The sequence below is a fragment of the Adiantum capillus-veneris genome, chromosome 11 (assembly GCF_014529385.1).
Source record: "Adiantum capillus-veneris isolate H3 chromosome 11, ASM1452938v2, whole genome shotgun sequence".
Classification (NCBI taxonomy): Eukaryota; Viridiplantae; Streptophyta; class Polypodiopsida; order Polypodiales; family Pteridaceae; genus Adiantum; species Adiantum capillus-veneris.
In genome coordinates this window covers 104292842-104314556 of record NC_140941.1, presented here as the reverse complement: position 1 = coordinate 104314556, position 21715 = coordinate 104292842, and the positions used below count along the sequence as shown (strand labels likewise).

Sequence of the window (21715 nt, the reverse complement as noted above, 5' to 3'; positions counted from 1 at the left end):
CCCCTGTGAATTGGACGAGTTTTCACGCGAGAAAACTCTCCAAACTCGCAATCTTTCGTGATGGAACTGTGCGTACCTGTGGGGGATTAGCAATTAGCTAATCCGGTTCCTGTTCAGAAGGCAAACGCGCATAAACCCCCAGAACTGTACATAGGTCAAATGAGAAGCCCACTAGTGGGGCATAACATACTGTACTTAGGGGAGAAAGAGAGCAGTATGTAGCGTGCGGGGCATCACTCCCGTCACCATACTGTGCATAGAGGGCAAGGTAAGCATTCCATAGCTTTTGTACCTGCTACAATCCACCTGAGGCTGAAAATGGCGCCCCCTTTGTTGATATGCAGCTCGTTTTTGCCTCCCAAAGTGGCAGAATCGCTCACAGGCTAACACGTCGCCCAATTTCCGAGTTTGGGCTTTCCCTGCTAAAAATATCTCAACTGGTGCGTCAGTTGACTTGGCAGCAGAGCAATAAAATGTTCCCCTTGTCATTCCAGAGCTAATGACGCGAACACATTTTCCGGTCAAAAATAGCAGTTCCCTAAATTTTAGGAGATGCTTCCATGGCGTCCCTATCGGTCTCCTGACCATCATTGAAGACTACCATTTGACCAACATCTACAATGTGGGTTCATTTTCTGGCCCCTTTCAACTTATAAAGTTGAAGTGACTTGACGAGTGGCCCAAATTCCAGTTTGGCGCACACGAGCTTCCATACTCATCAGAATTCAGTGCTAACTGGCCCGGGCAGTCCCTGTCTGACCGGCCTAGATCCCCGATGTGAGAAACCCATTTGGCTACAGCCGTTTCACACTGGCCATGCAATGTCCACTTGCACCTTTTCAAGGGTTCCGAGACAAACAAGTAAAAAAATAAAATAAATATATCTAATACTTATTTACGGAAGGCAACAGGAAAAATAAACCTCCTGGTGACAGGTGCTCGCGTAGAGATCGCGGCCGGGGGGGGGGGGGTTTGCGTTGTTTTACCCGAAATAGGGAGAGAGAATTCGTTGGCTGGTTTTGTTGCTTTATTTTCTAAGTGGCTGCCCAAATATTAAGTGGGCGGCCGGCATATTTTAAAAGTGGTCTAAACTTGCCCAAAAACTCAATAAAACCTTATAAGTTAAAAGCAATGCCTTTCACAACATTTCCTAGGCCTCCCTAGATGCAACCACATGCACGAATGCAATGCAAACATAGATTCCTCGCGGGAAAGCATCTGCTCTTCTCGGAAAACTCGTTAAAATATTCCGCTTTTTAAGAAAAGCTTCTCAGAACCCATCTTTATTCTTGTGCTTGCGTCTTTACGCGTATTCCTCTTTCCAGTTCGGGTTTCCTGCCAGACCCACGAGATATTCCCTTTCCGATGCTCCTGTCACCCCATCACGTGACGCATCAGGAATATTCGTTCCCCGATCTCTCCCACCGAACTAACGGTAAAACCCCTTCGCGATGCTTAATGTCACCTGTCATATGACACATCAGACTTTTCCGTTCCTGAAGTAGATCTACAGTTCCTAACCTTACGGTTCAAATGCACATCTTTAAATATCCTAATTTTAATAAAAAGAAATTACTCGAGAAAATAAGAAAATAGTCCATTTAGCAACAGTTCAAATGCACACATTTAAATATCCTAATTTTAATAAAAAGAAATTACTCGAGAAAATAAGAAAATAGTCCATTTAGCAACATCCCTCTGGCTTCTAAAAAGTTATCATCAACTATAGTGCATGTACATATCCTTCCAGTTTCATCGGATAGAGTGCTAATTCCTGCTCAGTTGTCCCTTGAGCATCCAAAGTGTAATCTTTCCAGACTTAATTGTCTGGTCCTGACGATGGATGGTATGCTCTGGTTGGAGTATCTCTTCTATAGTTAAGAGTGTAGGTCCTCAGCAACTCCAGCAATCCTGTGAAGGGTATTAGGAGGATACACCTTCACGCTCTTCCGAAGTTATGGTAGGAGATCCACTTCAAATTTTCACATCTTTTCCTTGTCGGAAATCTTCATGAAAGGAGTAACCGTTAGAAGAACCGACCAATACTTGTCAATATAAGTGGCGGCTTTCCCATGTTCTCTTTGGGCGAGCCAATCCCATTCCTTCCTAGATGTCCTTCTCGAAATCTGGTGGAAGGAATTGTTCATAAAATTCAGCTTTGAACTGGGTCCATGTTTTGGCTTGAGAGCCTTCCAGAATCTTGGCTAACCACCAGTTGCTTGCTGTCTCCTTGAGATACATCTTAACATGACGCAACTTGGATATTTCCGTGAAGTGCTCATTAGCGAAAGCAACTTCAAACTGCATGATAAAGGACAGTGCGTCAGAGATATCTCTCTGTCCAGTATAGTTGTCAAACTTGTCATCCTTGTCGCCAGATTTGAAAATCAAAAATCCTCGGGCGGTGATGAGACTTGCGACTATCCTTCTTGAATCTCGGCTTTTCTTTAGTTTTATGCAGGGCAGTAGTAGTAGTGGCTTCTTTCTTCTTGGGAGAAGATTTAGATATTGTATGAGAAGTGGAAGTAGTATAATCATGAGAGTGAGATGGAGAAGAGATAGAGACATCCTTGCTTTCATCCAGCAAAGAGAGTTCCTTTTCATAACCTTTGCTCTTTGTAGGCCGTTTATTCCGATCCGAAGGTCCCTTGTGCGTATCGGCACCATCCTCAACATGTTCCTCCTGCAGTTTTGTACCACCCGCAGTGTTTTCCTTATGCCCATCCGTTCCTTGCATGTTCTTAAGTCCGCCCAAAACCTTCTGGACATCTGGCAACGTGAGGAGTTGTTGCAATTCCACAAGCTGAGCTCGCACTTGCTGAAGTTCCTCTTCAGCGCTTCTCCCTTGGCCCGACATGGTTCTTCCCGTTCCTCCCGAAATCGTCCTTTGTTGCACAGAAAGAGAGGAATCCAAGCTCTAATACCACTATCACAAATGGGAGCGCACACAAATAAATTGGCCTGGTCCCCCCCTTAGAGAGAATCTTTATTAGGGAGAATCTTTTTTTACAAGCACAAGAACCGGAGTGACCCCTCCATTTTGAATCTTCCGACTCGATGGTCAATTTCCTTCTCATGCGGGAATTTTCAAAGAGACCAGCTCTCAAATCTATTTCTGTCTGTTCCCAGAGCGTGAAGCTCTACAGACTATTCTCGATTCCGTTCCCGAAATCTCTTAGCATAGGCCGAGGCCTTATTGCTTCTTCTCTGTGCCGGAGTACCTGCAAAAACACAAACACGAGACAACAATTCGTATGGCGAATTCACAATTGATACCTGTCGCTCCTTGCACGCAAAAACGACCTCCGTGCTCCGTAGTCCCGCGATCACTTGCATCTCCTTCTCTTCAGAATCTCTTTCCAGCTAGCGCTGGTAAAATCTGTTTGAGACTGCAAGAGAGGGTGGGCTGCTTTTATAGGCTCTCGCACCTGGCAGGAATAGCCGGTGTGGAGCCCACTGAAATAGGAGGAACAAGTAGCGCTAGAGGGGAGGAGGAGCTACGCCTATTTTTGGCCAACGCAGAGAGATAGGGATCGTTGTTTTTCAGTGAGCACTGCGTTTTTTATTAGCCATGCTTTATTTTTCTAATGGGCTGCCCACTTATTAAGTGGACGGCCGGTCACTTTATTTCAAGAAAATGTGAACCTGACCAAAACTCAATAAAACTGAGTGAGCTGAAAATTGATGCTTACAGTCACATTCCACACGTACCTGGGTGCAATTCTCAGGCACAGATGCTATGCAAACACAGATTCCTCGCGGAAAGCGTCTGCTTTTCTCGGAAAAACATTTAAAAATATTCCACTTTTTAGAAAAAGCTTCTCAGAACCCATCTTTATTCTTGTGCTTGAGTCTTTGCGCGTATTCTTTTTTTTTCTAGTTCGGGTTTCCTACCAAACCAACAAAACATTCCCTTTCCGATGTTCCCGTCAGCCCATCACGTGACGCATCAGGAATCTCCGTTTCTTGGTCTCTCCCACCAAACTAAATGTACAACCCCCTTCGCGATGCTTAATGTCACCCATCATATGACACATCAAAGTTGTCCGTTCCTAATGATTTTTAATAATTCCAGTAGATCTACACTTCCTAACCTTACGGTTCAAGTGCACACATTTAAATATCCTAATTTCATTAAAAAGAAATTACTCGAGAAAATAAGAAAATAGTCCATTTAGCAACATCACTCTGGCTTCTAAACAATTGTCCTCAACTATAGCAAGCAACTTCATCAACTATCCGATGGTTACATGCAGCAACTATCCGTACAGTACGGATTGCCACAGCCTACATCAATATATGTCCATACGACCTGCAGGCCACATGATCAATCCTCCCACGTTTCTCTCTTTGTGTTGCCTCTGTACACTGGGGCCACATCATGACTTTATGATGACGACCATGAACCCTCCGCTCCATTATACACTATACTGACTATATACTTTGAGATATCCACGAACATCATAGTTATGAATAATTGATGTGGAACTTGATTCCAACACAAACATACATAAATTTCAAGGCTATGTGCAAAGTTTCTCTACCGTTACCACTAACATCATAGTTCACCAGAATTGGTGTAGAACTTCACTTCCACAGGGCACAAGCTATGTGCAAAGCTTCTGTATCGTGGCTCGAAGCACTTAACTAAACATGATTATAAATACAAGAAGATGAAGAACACAACATGTTTGAAACTATAACAACTACAATACAAATGAAGTCTTCAAAATTGTGCATGTCTGCAATAAAATCCCTTGACATATATCTTGATTTACCCCAAAAAGGCCAAACTCATACGGGAGGATGGTGCAAGTTTTAACCTCATCGTGCACATCCTTCGCACAAAAAGTGCATTAGCTCCTCCATGTACAGTAATCATGCATAGTACTATGACATCCCTCTTTTTTATTAATTGCCAGGTACCCCCATTACACTTTAAGAAGTTTGTATTCCCTACGGCTAATGTGACCTCAGTGTAGCCAGCTATGGTTCTCGTCTCCCCTGCTGATATTTTTCCACATAAGAGAGCACCACGCCTTGTTTTACATTATCTGCTTTCGAAAATCCTTTAAGAATAGAAAGGAGCACAAAGAGCCCTAGCTTGAAGTACTTGACCAAATTTTTTCAAGCGTAGGGGCTTCCATACGCATATATCCAACTGTTTCCCATTCCAGCACGATTGGGTGTGGGGGGGAGAGACTGATTAGAACATTCTAATGCATAGAAAATCCTCTTCAACCTTCACTATCACTTTTCAAGAAAGGCAGCTCTAAAATGCTCAAAACTTGTGATATGAGCATATTATTAAGCAATTCTTACTTCTAGCAAAGTGCTCGTCAGAGTATCCCCTCCGGTTGCTGCTTTAGTCCGTACAGCCTTTGGAACGCTTCGACTTCTTGCACTCCCAATGCCTGGGCGAGGGAAGATATCAATAGCTGATTTGTCTGGCTATCCACAGTGAGGCCCTCTGTATGCATGTCATTCAGCAAAGATGATGCACTCTGATGTTTTCCCTTTTCACAAAGCCCTTGTAAAACAAGAGCATAGGTGCCTGAAGAGGGTCTTATACCATTGTACCTCATTTGTTGCATGAGCCAAGCGGCTTTGTCATAATCTCCTGTTTTCACAATGCCAGCAATCAAGCTGCTGAATGTAGCTTCATTTACGGGCAAGCTGTTTGTCATCATCTCCTCGAACAAGCGCTGCGCTTCATCAGTATTACCTACTTCACAGAAGCCATAGATCATAATGTTGTAAGAAGTTGCATTTGGTTGGGGGCCATTCTTGAGCATGTGCTTAAAGAGCAGCTCTGCTTTGTCAACCTGCTGATTGTGCTGCTTGCTCACTGCAGCTTGCATCACCTGGTTAAAGTGATTAACATTTGGGGTGATACCTTTCTGCCTCATCATGTGAAAAGCTTCCAGAATGTCATCGAGGGTGGGAGAAGCATAACAGTAGAGAGACAGGAGAGGATCGACTATCGCGACAGGTAGAGGGACATCCGACCGCATCCAGAAAGCATGGGCGTCTGAGAGAAAGCGATCCACAGAAGGGGGCTTTGGAAGGGGTAGAACGGGCGCAACGCAAGATGCCAGAAGAGGTGAGACCCGAAAATCTGGCTGACGAAGGGACCATATTAGGGTTTGCAAAGCCAAATGAGGAAGGTGCTGAAGGTTTTCAAGTAGTGACACAAGGTGCTCAGGGTGCGGGGGGAATAAAGCTTGGGAGAGTGCAAATCCGATTGGTTGATTAGGGCTTTGCCGAAGGAGCGAAAGGACCTGTTGAGTAGGAGCAGTCGGGTCCGTGACGGTCTGGGAAGGCTGAGGTGAGGCCGGGCGGGGAAGTTCTGAGTAGAAGGTCTCTTCCTGCTTTTGTTGTTGTTGCTGCTGTTGCATGGCTAGCTGCCTTCTCTTCCTTATCTCCGCCAACAACTTCCATCTTGGCATATAGCAGTTGGGTACAGACCTCAACATCTTCACTAAAAGGAAAGGGCTGTTGCAGGAGATTTCAGTACGAGCTCAGTTGCATTGCATGGTATTTGTATTGTGTAATGGTCTTAAACTTAGAAGTGTCTTCTTGTAGTGTGGTTTGATAATCGTCGCGAGGTGACCACTACCGTTCTACACTCCAAGCCATGGAATCTACCGCTGGCAGCCCTCCCGCAACCTCGAGGGCGATCGGCAGTTGAAAAGAAGGGCGCCCCCCCTCGTGCCTAAGGGCACAGGGCCTTCAATGAAGGCTCCATCATGGGATCGACGGTAGCCGTGGCACACGGGAATCCCGAGGAGGATCTAAGTCCAACAAATAGCGAGGGTCAACGCCCGGCCTACGGTTCGAACCCACAACCGTGGCCACGACAACATGTTGAGCTAACCACACATGCGCGTGCATTTCGTTGTCGCGATAAATAAACTTTATAACATAAACTCCTACGAGGAAAAGTAAACTAAGACAGAAAAAATAAACTCGGACACGTCCGTTTGAAATCGGACGGCCGAGCCTACCTCATGTTTTGCGTGTGTAGCTCCTTGCCGTGGATCCCATGACGAGGTCTTCATTGAAGACCCCGTGTTCTTTAGTCCTGAGGGGCATCCCCCCCCCTCTGAAAAAAAGGAAACTCGAACTTATTGCCTCTAGGCATTAGGGTGAAAGCCCCAACAAGAATAGGGGCACCGTAGTAGTACACTTCTTAAGGTTGTTGGTGTGATGGTTGTAGTACCAAAACGCATAGGTATTGTGGCTTGAGTTATTACTCGTGTAAACGCAAGTCTGATCCTAGTTGGCAGCAATTTCCTTCTTTTGGGGGAGGGTTTTCTCAAACAATTGAAGAACGTGAATCTATTGTTGCTTGCACATTGTGTTACCATGTCAAACGTGAATCTATTGTCTTGTGCGCATAGTGCTATCATTGTCGAATTCTATGGGTAAGCGACATCATGGCGTACCTTTTGATTGCCTTTGAAACTACTTTGCAACATTGCACACAAAGATTGGACAACTTTGGTTTTAGTGACCTTATGCACATGCTTTTAACCTATGTCTAGGTGCCTTCCGCAACTCGAACTCACCATTCTTGTGTTAGCAGCCTTATTGTCTTGCCACCTCTAGGCACATGTAATTTCTTGTCCCTTAAGATAAACCACAACCCTATATTCCAAACTCTTAAAAAGTAAATTGTGATTGGCCCATCCCACCAACATACTAGATATATTAAGAATCCCACGCTCGACTTGACGCCTTGATCCCGTCGTTTGAGCTTTATTAAGTAGCCCATTGAATTTAATATTGCGAGCCTGCTTGTAGCAAGTATCTAACCGGTAATGAAGAGACATATTGCTCACATTTTGCATTGCAAGTGGATAGTCCAACCACCTCCATCAATGATGCTTCCTTCGCTTTCAAAACAAAAGCAATTTCAAGCCATGTGCAATTATGTCTTGGCCAAGTTTAGAACCACTCCAGCATAACATAAGTATGATTCACCTATATCACTATTATTTAGCCTTAGTTAGTTATAGGTGTCAATGTTTGTAGGCCCCCTATGGCATCACAGTGCTATGTTTTGTTATTGTGGTTGATTATGAAGTGGGGGCATGCTAGAGGTGGAAGCCACAAAAAAAGGATGCAAGGTCTTGAAAACACATATATAAATCATCCATTGCAACATTTTCCTTGTGTAACTAAATTGAACTTGGAATTGATCAATTTGATAATTTTTGCCTAATTAATCAACTCATTGATGAGAAAGATAGTCAAAACACGTGAAAATTAACAGCGACACAGCATAGAGGGTCAAATTTCATGAGGTCGACCCCCCTTGAAAGGACTTTCCATTATGAATAGATAATTACAACTGTATGCAAAAATAAATCATTAATATGTCAAGCTCTTGGTTAATTGCATCGCTCTCTATGGAGACTTAGAACTTCACAAAATAGAAAATTAGAAGCTCTATTTGCCTTATCTTCTCTTGGAATACGTAGTAGCTATGGAGATAGTTGTTGTTGTTGGGGGGGGGGGGGGGAACGAAAGAAGGAGAAGAGTGATGCTTTTTGAGATGGAGAAGCCTTACTTTGCAATCTGCAATTAGACTCTTGTGCAATAGTAATTTGTGTTTTTCACCCTCTTCCGCTCTTCTATTGGAAAAGTGTTACAAAAGTTGTAAATCTCGTTGTTTCTAGTCCAAATCAGGGCCATTTTTAGAGATCTGCTCTCTATCGTGAGATATTTCAAAAATAGTTTTACTAGGTCTCTTTTGGCAATTCAACCACTTTCTAAACATTTTCTTTACTTCTTACCCCACTACTTTCCTCTTGAGGAGTATCCACCACTCCTCCTTAAAGATGTGTGTGTGCTTGGATAATTAAGGGTCCTCGAGCCATGTTCAAGCTAGCCCACATCTCCCTTTTAGCTAGCAATCTTGTGCCATTTCTGTATTGTTCCCAAGTTATAGGAGTTGAGGTTTGAAGGCCATTTTGACCTCAATTAGATCCATGCCAAGTTCCGTATATAATTTTCCACGTCACAATGGACATTCCCTAAGCTATATCCTCTTATCCATTCGCTCATTTTACCAGGGGCTTCTCGGACATTAAAATTGTCGTCTCGAGGTCAATTTCAGGTTGTTTTGTTCTTAGAGAAATCCATTGGAACCCTTTAACCAAATCTTAGCGGCTTGTGTATGTTTTAGGGTTTCTTTATCATTTCACCCCTAAACTTATCATTCACGCTTACTCTATAACCTGTTCTAAGTTAGATACAGACATTTTCCTCTTTAGCTTAGAGAGAGAAAAAATTGCTCGCCTAGCGTAAAATTTCCATTTTGATCATTCTAAAATCCATACTTATACTAATGCGCGATGGAAGCCTCGTGACACGTGGCCACTCCTAATCTCGATGCTGTTGTTTTTATAAATAATAGAGAGCTTTTCTTGTAGGCCAAGCCAACGCAACCCCCTCTCTCTGTGCACCTTGAAAGGGAATGGGGTTGTGGTGAAAATGAGGGTGAACCGTTCATAGTACAATTAGTGTGTTAATTACAAGAGATTAGAGATATAAGTTGACACTAATGAAAGTAACAAAAAATGATTAGATTCATGATAAGCTAGATGCAAATTGTGGGTACAAAGTAGGCTAGAGTGATGTAATGACTAGATGTGAATTGGGGATGTCTGTTGGATAGAAAGTGTTGAGAGAGAGCATCTGATGGCATAAATAGTGATGTCAAATGTGTAGGCTTCCAATGTAGAGGGGGTTCTCACTGGTTGGTGGTGCGGTTTGTCACACACCCCAACAAGCCTCCCCATGTGTGTCGAAGTAGCACCTAAGTACAAAATGTCATCCCTTAGAGATTGTCAACTAGGGTGCAGGAGTCGAAAAATCTATCCTAGAGAATGTGATAGTAGGATGAGAACACAGTGCCTCCCCTTGAGAGAATGTATGCCAGTCAAGGTGGTCGGCCAAATACAAACGGTGCTTTGTACACCCTCGATGTCAGGCGGGCCAAAAGGTGAAGCCTACTACAAGTCTTCGAAGTAGTTTGTCTTGGTTCAAGCATTGAGGATTAATTGCATGTATCATCTTTGCTGAAATTTTACAATCTTCAGCTCTTAATTTACAGGAATGTGGAAGGATAAATCCGTATCTTAGGTGTATGTGCTCACACTAAGAATAGGTATGTGTGGAAGAGTATTTTGAGCTACCTACCCACCACGTGTGAAGGTACCTATTTTCAAGGGCTTCCTTTGACTTTTCAAAAGAAGGGATCAAGGGCCACTTGCATTCAAGTTTTGCATTGGATTAAAGCTGGCCATGATTGAATTCACAAAGAAAAAATTCATACAAGGATCAGACAATGCTCAGTTTTGGGTAAGACCGTCTTCATTAGCACATAATTTGCACCAAAGTTTTGTTTTGTATGCCATGCCTCCATCGACATTCATGATCATTTTGATGAAACATTTGGAGGGGAGGAAAAGCATCGAACGGCACCAACAGCAGTCTGCAGTCAACACCGACAACAATGAATGGAGGCAAAGAAAAGCTCATTGCGACAGCTATGTACACACATAAAAATAATTCTCCAATTTGTAAAATCAAGTGTGCTTGTGTGGCCCCCAATTGAGTGAATCCGATGCAAATGTGAATGCAAGAAAACTAAATTGTAAACTTCTCCTCACCTAACCACCAAAGGGTAGTGGAGCATGTTCATGTGCAAGTGGTGACTAGGGAGTGAACTTATTAATTATCAAAAAGATTCTAATGTGGTGGATAAAATGTGATCGTTTAAGTTATTAGCGATGATCAAAATGGATTAGTAGGTCTAGGTGTGAACCATCAGGTTTGATACCACATGAAAAGAAGTGGGATTATGACAGAAACAAGAGCGACCCATTCATATAGCACTTAGTGTGTTAATTACAAGAGATTAGAGGGAGAAGTTTCCACTAATGGAAGTGGCAAAACATGATTAGATTGATGATAACTTAGATGCAAATGGTGGGTACAAAGTAGGCTAGAATGATGGTAATGACTGGGGATACTAAGTGTGTAGCGTAGGCTTCTTTTATAGAGTTGAGAGAGAGCATATGATGGCATAAACAGTGATGTCAAATGTGTAGGCTTCCAATATAGAGGGGGTTATCACTAGTTGGTGGTGCAATTTGTCACACATCCCAACAACCCTCTCTCTTCTCCCATTTCTCTATCCTGCATCGTGCTCTCTCCCAAAAAGCTACTAGCTAGCTGATGCTATCTCACAATCTTCCTCTGTCTCACTGCCTTATTACCACTTGCACACATTCTCTCCTTGAGGGTTTTTTTAATCTAACAAAGCTTTAAATGGATCATTATTGATATGTTCTCTCCTTGAGGGTTGTTGTTGAGCTAACAAATCTACCAATGGAGCAATAATGAAGAGCTCTCAAAGCCAAGAGAGAGAGCTTTTGAAGCCGCTAACAAAGTTGACAAGATTTATTGAAGTCAACTTTGTGCAAGTAAAACCACCCCCCGCTCTCTCTCTCTCTCTCTCTCTCTCTCTCTCTCTCTCTCTCTCTCTCTCTCTCTCTCTCTCTCTCTCTCTCTCTCTCTCTCTCTCTCTCTCTCTCTCTCTCTCTCTCTCTCTCTCAAACTAGACTATAGTATAACAAAGGGTGGGTGATCAAAAGGCATGGCAATTGGAAAACTCTGCCTTCAAGATGCTCTCCATCTGTTGTTCACACGAGTTGGATGGTGTTTACAACAAAAAGCATCTGAAATTAAACTACTAATGCTTTTGCACCACGTGGTGCAAGGTAGTGCAAGAAGCATTAGAGAAGCTGTTGGCAGGGAATCGAGGCATGCTTGATCATGGGGACTATGGGGAAACAAATCACCTCTCTAGCCCCCTTCTCTCTCCCTCCCTCCCTCTCTCTCTCTCTCTCTCTCTCTCTCTCTCTCTCTCTCTCTCTCATATAATCTCAAATCATATAGATCCATTGGGAGGAGGGCTTACTTGTAGAGGTTGGTGCACTTTTTGTGCTTTTGGAAGTAGACCACATTTGGTGTACATGTCAACCAAGGTAGTGTCAAGCACCACATTTTCTTTCATCAACCCGTGACTAACAATATTATCGTGAATTCTTTTGCCCGTAACAACACCTTGCGTGGTGCCACACGCATTCTTTGTCTTCATCAGATACCCTTTCTTTGCATCCACTAAAAACATCGGATGGCTTCTTGGCCTTGCCTATTTTGGCATATCCTGCAATCAATGAAGTCCAAGAACCACATCTCGGACAAGCAACTCCTCAAGCACTTTTTGTGTTTTTTAAAGTACAGCACATTTGGCATACATGTTGACCAAGGCATTTCCAAGAACAACGTTTTCTTTCAACATCCCTTGACTAACAATATCATTGTCCAATTCTTTTGCCCATATTAGTGTCTTGCATAGTGCCACATGCCTTCAAAATGCAAGTGTAGGTAATTGTTGGTGGAGAGATGCCGTTACTTTGCATCCTCTGAAAACATCCACTCACTAAAAATATCATTGTCAATTATTTTGCCCATATCAATGTCTTGTGTACACGCTTGTGTAGTGCTACATGCCTTCAAAATGCAAGAGTAGGTAATTGTAGCTGGAGAGATGCACTCACTTTGCGTCCTCTCCTAGCCTTGCCCTTGTTAGGCCTATCCCACAATCTAAACACTCCAAGAGAGGGCATCCCAAACAAGGTAGCTCCTCATGCACTTTTTGTGCTTTCTAAAGTAGAAGACATTTGGCATACATGTTGACCAAGGCATTGTCAAGCATGATGTTTCCTTTCAATAGCCCATATGACTAACAATATGATCATGTATTCTATTGCCCATATTAGTGTCTTGCGTAGTGTCACATGCATTCAAGACGAAAGCATAGGTGATTTCATCTACATTTTCTTTCAGTAACCCCTCATTAACAATATCAACATGAATTCTTTTGCCCGTATCAGCATCTTGAGTGGTTCCACATGCTTTCAAGATGCAAGCATAAGTGATTGCATTTGGAGTGATGCCCTTGCTTTGTATCCATTGAAAATAGCCCCAGAGCTTCCTATTCTTGCCCTTGTGAAACAGTGCAATCGATGAAGTCCAAGAGACAACATCTCAAATAGGTAGCTCCTCAAGCACTTTTTGTGCTTTCTAAAGTAGGCAAAATTGGCATATATGTCAACCAAGGCATTGCCAAGCACAATGTTTTCTTTCAACAACCCTTGAATAACAATATGATTGTGAATTCTTTTGTCCATATCAGTGTCTTGTGTAGTACCACAAGCCTTTGAGACAAAAGCGTAGGTGATTCCATCTATGTTTTCTTTCAACAGCCCCTAACTAACAATATCATCGTGAAGTCTTTTGCCCATATCAACATCTTGAGTGGTGCCACACACCTTCAAGGGGCAAGTGTAAGTGATTGCATCTGGAGAGATGGCCTTGCTTTTCATCCGCTAAAAACAAACCAAAGCTTCCTGGCCTTGCCCTTATTTGGCATATGTTGCAATTAAAGTCCAAAAGACCACATCTTGGATAGGAAGCTCCTCAAACACTTTTCGTGCTTTCTGAAGTGCACCACACTTGGCATACATGTGGGGCCCATACACTAAGGTTTGAACGGAAATATTCTGTCCACATCTACATCCTCCTCTTGGTGTGCCACTACACATGACTCTGCTACCTTGTAGTGTTCGGTGTATAGCCCACATTGCCTCATTTACCTTGCGTTCCATTACACACTTTCCACCTAAATTTGTCTTGTGTTCTGGGGTTTGTAATGTGCTTTCTTGCGGAAAGTCAATCTTACAGGGCCTCCCACACTTACAATCTTTGCTAACGGAGTTGTACTTTGGCATGTGTGATGCATCATCCTCCACATTAATAACTTCACTTGGTCTTCGCTTTCGTCGCCGTGACCTCTCCTTGGCCCTTGTCAGTGGAGTGCTTGCTTTGTACATTGGAGTGCCCTCAATAGCTTTGTTCACCATCCTTATTACTTGACTAGGATGACTTCCATGGCATTCGACAAGATTTTGTATCGATGGACCCTTTTGTTAGCAGCAAGCTAACACGGATACCATTTTTCAGAGCTCTTATTGTAAAAACACTTATTCTTCTTTATAAATCGGGAATATTGTACCTCCTATTTTTCAGGTAAACCTTGTAATAGTTGAGCCGGGGCTACAAGCTTCCAGATTATATCAACCTGTCATTACTTATCTTTAGTTAGAGCTCCCAGATTATTAGTTTTGACCACCAAAAACCTTGGTTAAGGTACAAAAGCCAATTTTTGTAAGTTTTGGATAATGAAATACACAGCATGAGCTAACGGCGCTCACTTCTCTCCTTCTCACGCTTCTTACTCCCTCTCTGGTTGGCACATTGCAGTCGCGTTTGTTGCATTGCAACCGCAAGTAAGAGCTCTACTCATTGACGTAAACACATCACAGTATTTTGTAGCTTTTGGCGTCGTCAACTTGCGGCTTAATTTTATCATAAATATAAATTTACACTTCAAAATAAAAAACTAAGCATAGGCGGGTATTGGGACATCATTGCTAAGCATTTAGGTGCATTTTGGGTCAAAAACGACTGGGTCAAAAATCCACTGTTGTTAATAATCACGATTTTGGCACTTGACCTAAAGTGGGATTTGAGAGCATAAGCATGTGCACTTAGGTCTTATAAACATGTCCTAGAAGATTCGTTACATTTGGATGTCATTTGATGCTGTAACGGATGTGATTTGTTTGCCGATGAGCGATTGGCTTTTGATGATTTCAGTCACTTGAGTGTAGCTTGAGTTAGATGTGAGTTGTTTGTTGTTTTCCAAGAGATTGAAAACCTCTTGTAGCCTCTATGCACTACTTGAGTCAGGCTCATCCCATGGATTGACAATTTAATCGTGGTTCTCGCTAAAACTGCACTAAGATAGGATAGTGAGGTTAGACACACGTCCCACATTTGGCACCGGGGATCGAAGAGACCTAAACTAGGAAAAAACACGAGAATCTTGTGAAGTTATCCTTTAACTTCCTCTAAGATCTCCTAGAGTAAAAACTTTCTTTTAAAAACCGCATAGCTTAAGATTGTCATCTTTTGCTGTGTAGAGGTAGCTTGGAAGTAATTGTACTTGTTGAGTACCTTTAGGATTGTAGGATTGTAAAACTAGATTAGGATTTTGAGAATGATTGATAGACAAGACAAGTCTTAAGATCAATGCTCAGGAAACCATAAAAAACAAGAAAATGAGTGTTTGTGGACACTTTCCACAACCCCATTGCATGAGAACCTAGGAGTAGGATAAGTAGGATCCGAGGTGGATTTCAGAACATTGCTCTCTCCGAAATAATCATTGTGAGTTGTTATTTGAAGTTGCAGAATTTCAGGTCTACGGTTAGAAATAGCACGAAAAGACTCCAAACCACTCAAACCGACTGGAGAGTATGCTTAAAAGTTGTATGAACCAATGGGTAAGTTCAAGGACACTTTGAGATAAAAATTTCAAGAGTTTGCAAAAACTTAGATTATTTACTTTTTCTTGACATTTTAGGCCAAATTACGTTTTGACTTGATTCTTAGGCTTAAAATAGCTCATTAAAAGACTGTCCATGAAAAAAGTGCAAAAAATGGTTCAAGTCCAAGTCTGAAGTAAATAATCATGATTATTTACTTTCAGCTCAAATTTGACCAAGGTTGATACCGGTGACTCATTGCATGTGTACAAACAACTTTTGTAAAGGCACATTGGATTTGGATCACCAAACTGGAAAAAAACTAAAGTTTGTACCGACTTTCTGAAACTTGAGTGTAAATTGGGGAAAAAATTGTCCAAACTCAATGAAATTTGATTCATAGGCTTATATTGATGTGATAGACATGTGTACATGCTCACTTGATCAAAAAGATGCAAAAAGTTGTCAGTTGTAAATAATCGCGATTATTTACATCTATATTTTTAACTTTTTTGACTAAGTTAGCATACCACTAGTTTTACCATGTTGTAATAAGCCTTCAAACTAAATGGGTAAGATTTGGATCATTGGATTGAAAATTGTGACCAAATTTGCAAAGTCAGTCTGCAAACATAAAATTGATGACCATTTGACAAAAAATAGTCCAAACTTGATGAAACTTGGCTAGAGACCTTAAGTTGAAGTGCTTAAGAGACTTGTGTCAAGGTTGGGACAAAAACTTGCAAAAAAATAGCAAGAGTAAATAATTGAGATTATTTACATCTGCTTCAAAAATTGACAATCTTGCATATTTGGACATACCACAAGGTCAAGCATATCAAGTAACCCCACAAATCAATTTTGGTAAAATTTGGATCACAAAAGTGAGACTGAAACCAGATTCTTGAAATCAGAGTCCGCGGACACAAAACAGTTGATAAACTTGAACAAAATTTTGTCCAGACTTGTTGAAACTTGTCCAAGAACCTTAACAGGTTGTACACTTGGCAAATCAAGCCAAAAGGTGCAAAAAACTAATAAAAGTAAATAATCGCAATTATTTATTATTGCAACACAGAGACACCAATTTTGACTTTTGAACTTGTACAGTGTTAGACCAACATAATACAAAGCCACCGGGCAATATTGGGTTCAATCGGATTTAAATTGGTACATGTTCACTCAATTTTCGAGTTGCAGATTAAACCTTTGATTTTTGTCAAAGTCGAGTTTGAAAATTTCAATTGTTTGCGGTGATACACATAGACCAATTACAATAGCTAGTAAAAACTATATGGTCTTTGTGAAAGAATAGCTATCTTTATCACATTTGTACAAGAATCAGGTTGCAGACAAGGAATCAATAGCTTGACAGAAGTTGCAATCAAGTTTTTCGGAAGAAACTGACAACAAGTCAATCCAAAGGTAAGTACTCTATGCAGGGCTTCATAAGTATTTACGAACCTTAGATCTGGTCGTGTACTAGGAAATCAGGGCATACCTGGAGAGACCTCCAATAGAGTATTCACTGAAGAAAGCGTGAATCAAGGCAATTCATTGCACACTATTCTTGAAGAAGTCTTAGACACTTTCTCAGATTCAACATCTGAAATGTCTTCTAATTCAACTCACTCGGAAACCGGAACGATAGTGCGCTATAAGCATATACTTTCATTTTACAAGACTAACCGCCATGGAGCTCAGGTTTACCTGGATCCTAACGAATGCTATTCGCATTGATGACCATGGTATTGAGTTTGAAGAGGAGATCAGGGCAAACAAATAAGGGAAAATGTACATGGATTGAAACGGAACTCAGTATTTACAAGTCGAAGACCTGACGTGATAGACAAATGGGGGTTAGAAGTAAATACCATAATCCCAGATATGGCCGCAAAAGAAGGACCACCAAGTTATACAATCAAGTTAATTTGAAGCCTTTGAAACGACTTTGTACATATAATCCTAGGATCGGAGTCTATTGTTGGGAGGATAGAAATGTAAAAGATCTTATGTGGACGCCGCATGCTAAATCAGGACAACTAACGGCCATGAAGATCATCTATATCTTCAAGATCAAGGATAAGGGATCAACAGATCTACCAACCTACCTGTTTAGGGATTGTTATAACAACAACTTTGTTATGATGACTCCGAAGGAGGTAGAACAAACCAAATATCAAGGGTATTCAATAAGGGATTGGATATTGGGCCAAGGACCAAAAACTATTCCAAGAGATGAACACCGTGAGAGATCATTTGAGAGTAATGTTAAGAAACCAGAAACCGTCTCATCACGAAGAAAACCGGGTGACACTAAGGCTTATCGAGGGCTACATGAGTCACTATTTGCAATAGACCGGTTTGAAGGACTAGGAACATGACCAATTGCCAGGAGATCGGGAGTTAAACCAAATAGACGGGTCAGACTAGCTGATTTTCAAAAATAGGTCAAAAAATATAGTGGATCAGGGGATCCATATGACCACTTAGCAAGCTTTAAGCAAGTGCTATTAGCTGAACGCATATTCGATTTCCATACTCAATTCGAGGGGTTTGGAATGACATTAGAAGGAAAATCATTAACATGGTTCCAAAACATTCCACCAAGGTCAATCATGGACTTTAACACATTAGCTCAAGGATTTGTAGCTGTTTGTTTCAAAACGGGGATCAAACACAATATGGTAGCTCAAATCTACAGCTTTAAACAAAAACATGGTGAGTCTGTTAGGGATTGTGCAACTCAAATGAAACAATACATTGCCAGATGCCCAGGACTAGAGATACCTGCAAAAGAACGACTAGTATCATTGTTTCTAGAGGGACTGCTAAACAAAGAACTTGATGCTATATTGTATAGCAAGAAGCATACAACCCTAGAAGAGTGTGTGTCAGATGCTGTTGACTTAGGAGACAATTGTGATATTTTCAACAAAGAAGATGTCCCTAAGGATAACCAAAGTGAGAAAACATCCACTGAACTAGCTCAAGTGGGAACAGCTGTTGCAGCACCACTTTCAGCCATAGAAGACATGCTCAAAAGGATGAATGACATGATGAATAACATGCAAAAAGCACCTATAAGGCAAGGGATACCTCAACAGGGACAACTAATTAGACCGCAAAAATGGTGTGCAATTGAGGGTAAATGGACCAACCATGAGACCAATGAGTGCTACTACCGACTAAAGTATGATGGGAATGTTCAGTATGTGCCCATGAGACCACAAGGACAACCCATGTACAGATACCAGCCTAACATGGCACCAGCTCAAAGACCACCTATGGGTATGGAAAGACCTCAACCCATGCTGGATCAACAACCTCTGTATCCATGACATAATGTAGTGCCTGTAAAGTACATGCACACCGAGGGAGTCATAGATGAACAAGCACCAGTGCCTGTTACACCCTATGCTAAGCCTAGTCCATCTACAGTAATGGTAGAAGGAGATTGGTATAATTCACATCCACCACCAATGGAAGAACCTATGACTTATGCTCTGCTAGAGCTTGCACCAATGTATTATGTGGCTAATCAAGGTGTTAGATCTCCTATGGTAAGACCCATGGTTAAGCCAAGAATGGGAAACTGTCATAACTGTGGTGCAGATGATCATTGGAAAAATGAATGCCAAGAGCCTAACAAGAACCTCAAGCCAGTTGAAGCTTATTGCATACAATGTTGCAAAAAGGGAGAAAACTTTCCGGAAGATTGTCCAAAAAGTCCTTTAAACAAGGGTAAAATGGTAGTAAACATAGTCCAAGTGATACTTAGTAGCTCATCTGAGAGTGAACCGATTGTTCCTATCAAGGTAAACACTAGAGCCTAGGCTAAGAAAAAGAAACATAACTCCTCTAATGATTCAGAGAATACAAAAATTGCCTCTCAAAAGACCACAAGAAGCAGAAGCAAAAGGTATGAGATGAGAAGACAGAATGAGAAGGAAGAAACAAAAGGCTGAAATTGAGGAGAAAGCAAAAAAGATATTCCAAGAAAAGGTGAAAGAAACTAAAAGCTAAATCAAAGAAACAAGCGTGAAATCTGGAGGATCAATTTTGGTTGATAAAATTTTTGAGCCTATTAATGAAGCTTTGGAAGCCTACCAAGCGGGACTTAAAGCAGGCCAAAACATGAAAAACAAATGGAAAAACTATCCTTCTCCAGACGGGCTCCAGACATGGAAGCAGCTAAGCTTGAAGCTTATCAAAATTTGGTAAGAATCATGCAAGAAATGCTGGAAAACAAAAACCCAAGCTTGGAAGTACGGCAAAACCTGAGGAGCTTGTGGTAAGAGACAATCAAGAAAAATCCAAAGTGGTGGTAGAACCCCACATTGAAACAAAAGAGCCATAACTTATAGTGCCGGACAATGAAGATACCTTAGACGAAATTCCATACGTAGAGGAAGACTGGCCAGGACACTTATGGAAAAAAGTTAGAGAGATCAATGATGGGAGCCTAACTCTAAAGTCATCTCCTATAGAGGAAGTTTGGTCAGACAATCTACCTCTTGATATGAACATAGATGTACAATCCTTGTATGGGGATTGCGGATCTGAAGCTTCAGGAATGTCGAAACCATTGACCTTGAAAACATTACCCTTTTACTTGGGAGATAACTCAGAGGATTCAGGGTCAGAAAAAGAACATGTGAGAGCTAAGCTACTCATAAAAGGAGGGGAGAAAAAGTGTTTTGACTTTCCTAACCAGAAACTGAGAAGACAAAAATGGTATATACAAAAAAGAGACACCAGAAACGTGAAAGCTAGACCTATGCCATCAGTCTCCAGTAGAACATAGTTCTTGATGCAAATAGATGCACATGATTGTGCCAAGGACAAAATCACTGGCAGATACCCTTCAAACGAAAACCCAAAAATGTCAAAAACATCGAGAAAAACGAGGAGGGATACCCAAGCAAAACCAAAAAAAGAGAAAAAGGAGTCAACCATGACACGAGTTGAGCGGAAAAAGAAGTATCAAGAGTTGAAAAAAGCTCTAAAGGAGATATATACAACCGAAATGGAAACCACAGAAGAGGATGGTAAAGATGTAACGAGTGTTTCATCCCATTACAAAATATATACTCTCCAAGATCGAAAAATAATTGTCAGACAACCTGTTAGAGAACTACGAAAATAGGGCGAGTCCTACGAAGGGCTTGAAAACGCGAAAAAGATAGATTTGACTGAACCAGGAGAAGAGCCTAGGCCTGCCTACATTGCAAATAACCTAACACAAGAAGAAGAAGGGCTTTTGTTAAGCTTGCTAAAGGAATACCGAAATATCTTCGCTTGGTCTAATAAGGATCTCAAGGGTGTTGATCTAGAAATGTGTCAACATACCATACCCATGAGAGATGATGCAAAACCAAGTAGACAAAGGCCATACACATATAATGAAACATTTGCCAAGAAGATTAAAGAAAAGATTGAAAAACTAAAGGAAGCCGAATTCATTTATGAAATTGAACACACAGATTGTGTGTCTCCAATTGTAGTAGTACCCAAGAAGAATGGAAAATTACGAGTGTGTGTCAACCTCAAAAAAGTGAACGCAGCTACCATTAGAGACAACTTTCCTCTTCCAATCACTGAGCATGTGTTAGAACGAGTTGCAGGAAAGGAAGCTTACAGCTTCTTAGATGGATTTTCGAGGTACAATCAACTTTTGGTTGACCCAAAAGATCAGCATAAAACTGCTTTTGCAATGGAATGGGGTATTTTTGCCTATTGGATTATGCCTTTTGGGTTAACTAATGCTCCTGCCACCTTTCAAAGATTGATGAGCCATGCTTTTAAAGAATATCTTCGGAAATTCTTGGAAGTATATATAGATGATCTATGCGTACATTCATCAATCCGGACTGATCATTTTGAACACCTCAAAAAGGTATTCAAAAAATGTAGACTTTATAGGATTTGCTTAAATCTTGAAAAGTGCACATTCATGGGTAGACAAGGAAAAATTCTTGGACATATAGTGTCTAAAAATGGCATAGCTACTAACTTGGATAAAATTCATGTTATTGTTGATTTACGTAGACCAACAACAGTAAAGGGGGTTCAAGCCTTCATGGGACATTGTGGATATTATAGACGGTTCATTTACATGTACGCTGTAATTGCAAAACCCATGTATATCTTGATTACGCACTTTGAATGGACTGAAGCGTGTGAAGAATCCTTCATGAAGCTTAAGCAAGCTCTCACCTCAGCTCCAATATTGAAAGCACCAG

General features: G+C 41.3%; 1 protein-coding gene across 1 annotated transcript; it reads right to left on the bottom strand.

Moving 5' to 3' along the window:
• Nucleotides 1–4674: 4674 nt before the first annotated feature.
• Nucleotides 4675–6587, bottom strand: LOC147447767 (uncharacterized). Its single transcript, XM_086523482.1, has one exon. It carries the CDS (start codon nucleotides 6474–6476, stop codon nucleotides 5340–5342), a length of 1137 nt encoding a protein of 378 aa, XP_086379608.1. The 5' UTR covers nucleotides 6477–6587; the 3' UTR covers nucleotides 4675–5339.
• Between the last annotated feature and the right edge of the window lie 15128 nt (nucleotides 6588–21715).

Coding starts and splice junctions, on each gene's coding strand:
- LOC147447767 (XM_086523482.1), bottom strand. CDS start 6,476: ATGTTGAGGTCTGTACCCAACTGCTATATGCCAAGATGGAAGTTGTTG.